The sequence below is a fragment of the Giraffa tippelskirchi genome, chromosome 10 (assembly GCF_054371585.1).
Source record: "Giraffa tippelskirchi isolate mGirTip1 chromosome 10, T2T-mGirTip1v1.2.pri, whole genome shotgun sequence".
In the NCBI taxonomy this organism is placed as follows: domain Eukaryota; kingdom Metazoa; phylum Chordata; class Mammalia; order Artiodactyla; family Giraffidae; genus Giraffa; species Giraffa tippelskirchi.
Window position 1 is genome coordinate 29496360 of NC_137284.1, and position 9603 is coordinate 29505962.

The 9603-nt window shown below is 42.9% G+C and overlaps 1 protein-coding gene across 2 annotated transcripts in view; it reads right to left on the bottom strand.

Moving 5' to 3' along the window:
• The window catches only part of RSF1 (remodeling and spacing factor 1), a 154800-nt gene extending 145308 nt beyond the window's left edge, over positions 1 to 9492 (bottom strand). For both annotated transcript variants that reach the window (XM_081537473.1, XM_081537472.1), the window contains exon 1: positions 9028 to 9492. In XM_081537473.1, coding sequence (XP_081393599.1) covers positions 9028 to 9214 — 187 coding nt within the window. In that variant the 5' untranslated portion in view covers positions 9215 to 9492. The remainder of the gene's footprint in view (positions 1 to 9027) is intronic.
• Positions 9493 to 9603: the final 111 nt, after the last annotated feature.

The window sequence follows — 9603 nt, forward strand, 5'->3', positions numbered from 1 at the left end:
AAAGGGAGAAGAATATTCAACTCAGATAGAAGGATGAAGAAAAGGCATTAAAGATGTGAAACAACCTTTCATACCTTCAGACCTGGGAGACTTGCATGGATGATGGTAATATTCATGGTGAGAGGTAATTCAAAATTAAAAGTAAATAAAGCAGCAACTTGATTTTTCTTTGATAAAGCCTCTTATAAAACTAGTTTTCTTATTTCTTTTCTTTTTTTTTTTTTTGAGGTATAATTGACAAGTTGTTGTTTAGTTGCTAAGCTGTGTCTGGCTCTTTTGTGACCCCATGGCCTGCCAGACCCCTATGCCCATGGGATTTCCCAGGCAAGAATACAGAAGTGGGTAGCCATTTCCTTCTTCAGGGGATCTTCCTGACCCTGGTATTGGACCCAGGGATCGAACCTATGGCTCCTGCATTGCAGGTGGATTCTTTACCTCTGAACCATTCAGGGAAGCCCATGATTGACATACAACATTATATTAGTTTCAGATGTACAACGTGATTCACTATTTATATATATATTGCAAAATGATCAAAAGTTAACATACATCACCACATTGTTATAAATTTTTTTTCCTGCAGTGAGAACTTTTGAGATTTACTCTCTTAGCAAGTTGCAAACATATAAAACAGTATTATTAACTATAGTTACCATCCTATACATGATATTTCCATGATTTATTTTATAACTGGAATTTTATACTTTTTGACTACTTTCATCCATTTCACTTCTGGTATAAGACTACTTTTAAATACTTTTTGTGTGTGTGATTAGTGAAGACATACATAATTAGTATTGAAAGTGAAATGTGGAAAAATATAAGACACAAAGAAAAATAAAAACCTATTAATCACAGCATCCAGAAAATTATTAAGATAAAATTGTACAAATACAGGGAAAAAAGCATACAGATAAGATAAATACAAAGCTTAACAAATTATATAACAAAGTTCACTAAAAATATGAATCAGCATATACAGTATACTTGCCCATATATTAACTTAAAAAAAGAAAAAAAACCGCTTCATTGTCTATCTTGGCTGCTAAACTGTGAGCTCCATAAGGGCAAGGATTTTATCTATTTTGGTCATTAATGTATCCCTCGTGTATATAGTACATCTGGCACACAGTACATAATCAATTGACAATTGCTGAAAGAATCTATAATCTTTTTTTAATGAAGCTCCAGATTATTCTCTCAAGCAATAGATATTTCAAAAATTCTAAAATGAAAAGTAGAAAACACATTGATACCCTTTGTAATGGGATCTGCCACAGAAGTAAAAATAGAAAACAAAATAAAATGAAAAATACTCAGACACAGCATATCAAGACTATTAAAAAAAAATTACGACTATAACCACCAAGGATAGGGACAAAGAAATTTTTTTAAATCCAGGAACACACATAAATATCTTTCTTGAATACATGATTCATGTTAACATGTACTTTGGATCTGAATTGTTCCAACTTTTCCACATTGTATGAGGCTGTACATCTCACCATAAAGTTATTAGAGATAGTTTCAATCTATTAACTTGCAAACTAGCATTCATAAGACTACTAACTTCAATCGATAAAATCCCACAGAAAAAAAGTAAGTATTTGAATGGTGATAGCAACTCAATCGTAGTTTCGCTACTTACTTCTTACTAGATTAGAAAATCCTTAAAAGAAGGGTACAGGACTTCCCTGATGGTCCAGTGGTTGGGAGTCCATCTGCCAACGCAGGGGACATGGCTTCAATCCCTGGTCCAGGAGGACTTCTCATGCTGTGGAGCAGCTGGGATCGTGCACCCTAACCGCTGAGCTGGCATCTAGAGCCCATGAGCTACAATCGCTGAGCCCACACACCACAATGACTGAAGCCTGATACACCCAGAGCCTGTGCTCCACAACAAGTGAAGCCACCACAGTGAGAAGCCCGCGCATCAGCAGACCCTGCACACTGCAACTAGAGAAAGCCCACACACAGCAACAAAACCCAGTGCAGCCAAAAATAAAATAAATAAATTTTTTAAAAAGGAAAGGTTTAATTTTTTTCTTTAAGTAATCACCACAGGGAATTCCCTAGTCCAGTGGTTAGGACTCTGTGCTCTCATCTGCAAGTACTTAAGTTCAAACCCTGGTCTGAAAACTAAAATGCCATAAGCTGAGGGGCCAAAAAAAGAGAGAGTATTTTTAAAAATAAATAATCACCATAATGATTACTGTACTTAAAATACAGCAAATATTCTCTCTATATGTAAGTAAAAGAAGTAGCTAATAAACGCTTGTCTTCTTTACTGAGAATTTAACAACACAGATAAATTTCAAGGCAAACTTCTTAGTAATTAAAACAACAAGAAAGTCAGTTTTCATTAACAGGCCCAATTTAGCCAGAAAATTCCTTCTGTCCATAGTACCTCCAGTTCTGGGACAAGGCCAACAACCTCCCTCCAATCCTCTATAACTTTTGATTACCTCAACTCTGCTGCTGCTGCTGCTGCTGCTAAGTCGCTTCAGTCGTGTCCAACTCTGTGCGACCCCATAGACGGCAGCCCACCAGGCTCCTCCGTCCATGGGATTTTCCAGGCATCTCAACTCTTTGATATACCAAAAATGATGAAGAAATACTTTTCTCTCTTTCCCTCTAATAAATGTGTAAAGGACATCTCTTCTTTCAAAGGTAGAAGAACTGAAACTGGACATTTCAACCAAATAAGGCTCTGGTTCCAGCAATGCTACCCCCCAACAGTCTACCACTGTGGAACCATGCAACTTCTAGCACATGTACCTGGTAAGATCTTTTGCTCAAAGGAACAGATGATGACTCCAGTTACAGTAAAGTCATCTTTCTACTTTATGAATGAACCAAAAGACTACTGTCACACAATTCAATTATCACTAACAGAAAAGAACATATTAAGTTACAGTCACAACTCTAGTTAAAACAAAAAAGTATATCCTTTTATAAATACTTGACATTTTGACCACAAGAGTTCAAAGTTCAAATCATTAAAAAACTCAAAACACAAATCAAACCTAAAATTGCTCTAAAAATTAAAATTTAAAAACCCCAACAAACAAAAACACTAATGATCCAACTTATTTAGTACTATACGATAACTCAGTCAACCACATCCACACACCTTAATAGACTGTTATTAGATAAATATAACTTCTCAATCAGTACCCATACTAAGACTACCTTTAAAAGATGGAAAAGTATATTTTCCTCTTAAAGAAGCAAGTCCTCTGGAGAAGAGGGAATATACTGGGGAGCCTTGGATGTTGGTAATTCCACAAAGTCAATGTCAACTTTTATTTATATTCATACCTCCTGAGCAAGCGTCATCAAGAGGATGCTGGTGAAGTCCATACAGAGCACAGAACTGGGAGGGCTACATTAGACGGAGAACTGGGAGGGCTACAGTGTCAGTTGGCACACCCTTTTCCTATTCTAACCAATACCACTATGAAATCTAAATATGATTCTAGCAAAACTCTATATAAGCTTGGGCAATGAACAGCTGACTCAACCTCTTGAACCTTAGTTTCTATACTTGCCAAATGGGAATAACAGTATCAACCTCAGAGTGTAGTTGTAAGGAATAAGGAGATGTTTGCACACAGTAAATGCTCAGTAAGTGGTAGCTATTATTATCAGTTCAGTTCAGTCGCTCAGTCGTGTCCGACTCTCTGCGACCCCATGAATTGCAGCACGCCAGGCCTCTCTGTCCATCACCAACTCCCGGAGTCTACCCAAACCCATGTTCATCGAGTCAGTGATGCCATCCAACCATCTCATCCTCTGTCGTCCCCTTCTCCTCCCGCCCCCAATCCTACCCAGCATTAGGGTCTTTTCCAATGAGTCAACCCTTCGCATGAGGTGGCCAAAGTATTGGAGCTTCAGCTTCAACATCAGACCTTCCAATGAACACCCAGGATTGATCTCTTTTAGGATGGATTGATTGGATCTCCTTGCAGTCCAAGAAACTCTCAAGAGTCTTCTCCAACACCACAGTTCAAAAGCATCAATTCTGCAGCGCTCAGCTTTCTTCACCGTCCAACTTTCACATCCATACATGACCACTGGAAAAACCATAGTCTTGACTAGACGGACTTTTGTTGGCAAAGTAATGTCTCTGCTTTTAAACATGCTATCTAGGTTGGCCATAACCTTCCTTCCAAGTAGTAAGCGTCTTTTAATTTCATGGCTGCAGTCACCATCAGCAGTGATTCTGGAGCCCAAAAAAGTAAAGTCTGACACTGTTTCCACTGTTTCCCCATCTATTTCCCATGGAGTGATGGGACCAGATGCCATGATCTTTGTTTTCTGAATGTTGAGCTTTAAGCCAACTTTTTCACTCTCCTCCTTCACCTTCATCAAGAGGCTCTTTAGTTCTTCTTCACTTTCTGCCATAAGGGTGGTGTCATCCGCATATCTGAGGTTATTGATATTTCTCCTGGCAATCTTGATTCCAGCTTGTGTTTCTTCCAGCCCAGCGTTTCTCATGATGTACTCTGCATATAAGTTAAATAAGCAGGGTGACAATATACAGCCTTGACGTACTCCTTTTCCTATTTGGAACCAGTCTGTTGTTCCATGTCCAGTTCTAACTGTTGCTTCCTGACCTGCATACAGGTTTCTCAAGAGACAGGTCAGATGGTCTGGTATGCCCATCTCTTTCAGAATTTTCCACAGTTTATTGTGATCCACACAGTCAAAGGCTTTGGCATAGTCAATAAAGCAGAAATAGATGTTTTTCTGGAACTCTCTTGCTTTTTCGATGATCCAGTGGGTATTGGAAATTTGATCTCTGGTTCCTCTGCCTTTTCTAAAACCAGCTTGAACATCTGGAAGTTCACGGTTCACGTATTGCTGAAGCCTGGCTTGGAGAATTTTGAGCATTACTTTACTAGCATGTGAGTACTAACATGGCTGTCTGAGGAGGCCTTACAGATAGCTGGGAAGAGAAGAGAAGCGAAAAGCAAAGGAGAAAAGGAAAGATATTCTCATCTGAATGCAGAGTTCCAAAGAATAGCAAGGAGAGATAAGAAAGCCTTCCTCAGCGATCAGTGCAAACAAATAGAGGAAAACAACAGATTGGGAAAGACTAGAGACCTCTTCAAGAAAATTAGAGATACCAAGGGAACATTTCATGCAAAGATGGGCTCGATAAAGGACAGAAATGGTATGGACCTAACAGAAGCAGAAGATATTAAGAAGAGGTGGCAAGAATACACAGAAGAACTCTACAAAAAAGATCTTCACAACACAGATAATCACGATGGTGTGATCACTCACCTAGAGCCAGACATCCTGGAAAGTGAAGTCAAGTGGGCCTTAGAAAGCATCACTACGAACAAAGCTAGTGGAGGTGATGGAATTCCAGTTGAGCTATTTCAAATCCTCAAAGGTGATGCTGTGAAAGTGCTGCACTCGATATGCCAGCAAATTTGGAAAACTCAGCAGTGGCCAAAGGACTGGAAGAGGTCAGTCTTCGTTCCAATCCCAAAGAAAGGCAATGCCAAAGAATGCTCAAACTACCGCACAATTGCACTCATCTCACATGCTAGTAAAGTAATGCTCAAAATTCTCCAAGCTATTATTATATTCTTAAGACTAAAAAAGTAGTTTACAAAACCAAATTTGGGACTTTCCTGGTGGTCCAGTGGCTGAAACTCTGCACTCCCAATGTTAGGGGCCTGGGTTCGATCCCTAGTCAGGGAATTAGATCCCAAATGCCACTAAAAATCCCTCATGCCTCAGTGAAGAGTGAAGATTCTGCATGCCACAACTAAGACGCAGTGTGCCAAATAAATAAATATTTTTTAAAATAAAAATTAATGATCGACACTGTAGGGGATTAAGGAAGCATTCTAAGCTGGAGCCATAATGTCAAAATAAGACTTGTAAACAAAAACTTACAGGAAATATCATAAAGTGCCTACACAAGAACAATATAGAGAAAAGGTCTTCTCCAAAGATGTTATGGTGTCAATACACCTACCACAGTAAATGACTAGGTGAAAAGTATTTAACTGGCAACTCAGAAGAGTATACTTTACAAACTTTTTACGGTATAATCACACCAGGAAAAACCAAGTTTTATACAATAGGATTCTTTCAACAGCCCTAAGAACTGCCTTTTAAGAATATTAAAATGTATGCAGAGCAAAACTCCTTTGATTATAACAAAGACTATCCCCCAAGAGCACAAAAGCTCAACATTATACTGTGCTTAAAGTCCTTTCTCATGACATGCTAAAAATTAACATTTTCATCCAAATGCACTTTTGTGTCTTTTACCTCATAAATACCTTTAATAAAACCTGTAACACAAGAGTATTTCAGGAATTCCCTGGGGTTCAGTGGTTAGAACTTGGCACTTTTGACTACAGTGCCCAGGTTCAATCCCTGGTAGGGGAAATAGAATACATATGGAGTGTAGTAGCGCAAAAAAAAAAAAAAAATATATATATATATATATATATGTACTTGGTTTATGAAAGGATTTTTGAAACATTTCATTTGATCTTCAGATATTACCTCTATTTCCTCAAGAAACCAAGGTCCACAGAAATTAAGTAATTTGCCCCACAAATTACGTATTAATATTACACTATTCAGGAGGCTGATTCAGCTGCCCTGAGATAATCAGCAAAACATTTAGTTTAACTATATTCAATGTCTTTTAATTCTTTCTAATACACCACAACTCCTTCTCCAAGACTCAGTCAAACATTCTTAGTTGGAGCAGTATTATCAATTATTACAAGTAGGTTAACCATCACCAAAGGCCTGAAAGTCTCCTCCCTCCACAGCATTTCACCTGCAGAGACTTCATTTGCCAAGTATCTTGAACTGTGTAACACTGATTACTATTCTTAGATCAACGCATGACAAAATCTATTATCATTGTTGAAACTTACCAACAATAATGCGTGGCTGAACCCACTGGTATATTCTCTTGGCTCGCATTATTTCTCATTTTTCACTCAGCTAGTCACCCACTGTTCAATACTAGCTAGAAAGTAACATTAAGTATTAGACTGACCCTGATATTTTTTTTCTTGTTTCTAACAAAAGCCAAATGCAGAGGCCAAAACACTTATAAGGAATGGAGAGTCAAGCAATCTTATATACCACCCAAAATACAGTGCCATGACATAAAGTTTATGCCTGCATTTCAACTTGGTTGAAATATCATATATTCCAAAAACAAGTTACCAGCAATCCCTTTCCTCAAATTCCCACATTTTTCTTATAGATACATTACCATCATTTCCCAAGATATCCTAAAAGTAACTTACAAGGCATATGTCCTTCAAAACGACTATTTCCATAAAAAATATAAATACAAATTGATAACCGTCAAATTGTAGCTACTATATTGGGGAGTTTAACTTTTCCAGAAATTCTGCAGGAAGTCTTTATATAATGTAACCTTTTATTTGCCAGAGCTTTTTAATGGTAGAGGAGATTTGGGCAGGTAAGGAGAGATATATGCCTGTACCATAATTGCTGTATTCATGTGAGTCTTTGGTAGCCATAACGTAATTTACTCTCTAGGTAATATTTTGGACAGCTTCACACTTGGGCTCTTCCTAGCAATGTAAATACATTCTATTAACAGAAACCTCATTCCCATGGAGAACTGAAAACACCCTGATTTCTTGAAAAGGAAATAGCTATCTGTTTCGCACAATACCCAGTCCACACTGTGGCCACCTAATACGGACAAAAAGTGGGGGGAAAGGGCCTATTTGGACAACGTTTCTTCTTCAGCCAAGGGCTGTTCCCAGATAAAGGCAATGCTCCGAGCACAACAACAAAAAACCCTTCTCTAAAAAAAAGAGGAAAGATCGGGAATAAACAGGGAGTGAGTATACGCGCTCAGTGAGGGCTAGAGGCAGCAGGCGCGGCGCGGAGATGCTCCAGCGAAAAGAACCACCAGCAGCAAGCAGCAGCAGGAAGTTTCAATGGGGCCGGGCAGAGCATGCGCCCTGCACCCGCGCGGTGGCCTTATGTGGAAGGAGCACCACTTGCGAACACCAATAATAGACCGGCGGCACCAGAGAGAGAAACATGAGCAACAAGCACCTTCTTCAACTGTTTCCCCCTCCGTCTGAGCCCCTCCTCCATCCTACATACTAAACACCCCACCCTACCCTGCAAATGGGAGGGCGACTTCTTCTTCCCCTAAGCCTTACTGCCAGGATGAAGGGGGAAGGGACTGGAAAAGTGGAGAGATGCTTTTCTATTATTTTGGGGGGTGGGGGGGAGGCAGGGAGGAGGAGGAAAACTATGGGGGAGGAGAAATTAACCCTCTGCCCACCAAAGCGGAGAAGCAAAACCGACTTCTCCCCCCGCCCCAGAGTGAGAATGGAAGAGGACCCCCTTCCTATGAAGGAGCAGCAAACCTCCCGACTCAGAGGGAGTTTTGGGGGTTAAACCGGCCCTGGAGGGGAAGGGAAAGGAGACCTGAGCCGACTCTCTCTCGGGGGAGTTCCCACTAGAGGGAGGGAGAGATGAAGTGTTCTCTGGCCCCCGCCCACCCAGGTGGAGGGAGAGAAAGGGGCGCCCGGAGAAGACGAGCCCAGCCTCCCCCGAGATAGTAGGGAGGATGGTGGGAGGAGGGGTAGAGGAGAAAAGCGCAAAGCTGGTCGGAACCTGCGCTCCCCTTCCTCCGCCACCGAGAGGGAGAAGGGGTGAGGGACCCAGCCCCCAGCGCGGGGTAGCAGCCCCCGGTGCGGCCGACCAGCACAATGACCCCCGCCCCATCCCCAGCGCCCAGCGCAGACCTAGACCACGACGCCCCCACCTCTGCTGGGCGCCGGGCGGAGTTGGCCCTACGGGGCCTCCGCCCCGCCTCCCCACTGCCCGAGACCCCCGGAGGCTGGGCGGAGGAGACGGGCCGCGCGGAACTGCGCCTCAGCAGGAGGACGGAGCCGCGGAGGCCCGGGGTGTCTGTGGGGAGCAGAGAGAAGGAGCAAGCCAGGGCCGCCTCCCGCCGGGCGTTCGGGCCCCCTCGCTTACCTTCTCCGTTGCCGACGTCCGGCGGCGGAGCTTGCAGCACCCGCTCGAGCTCCGGGAACGGCAACTCAGGCAGGTCGAGCAGCGGCCCGTAGCGCTCCAAGAAAGAGCAGACTACAGCGAAGTTGGGACACGAACCCGGGCAGCCCGGAGGAGCCATCGCCGCCGCCGCTGCCGCCGCCGCCGCCATTTTGAACTGGAGGATGGAGGAGGAGGAGGCGATTGGGGGGGTGAGGGGAGTTGGGGTGCCAAGGAACGGCAGGCAACCTTACAGACGACAGGAGGCGCTAGCAAGTGGGCGCCCCTGCGAATCCGGGCGTCTCAGGCACGGCGCCGCGATCCCACAATACAACGGCGGCCCAGAGCAGTCGAGAACCCAGTCAGACAGAGGAAAGAGAGGCGCTCCGTGCCTTTCACTTTCCGCCCTCTTCCCGCTCCTCCCACTTCGGGCTTGCTACTGCCTCGTGTGACAGGGGGAATGAAAACAAGGGCTGCGGGGCAGGGAGGCGGGGCTGGAAGCTCGGGAGGTGGGACTTTGGGGAGTAATGACCAATAGACGTGAAGGGGGCGGGGCTTCGC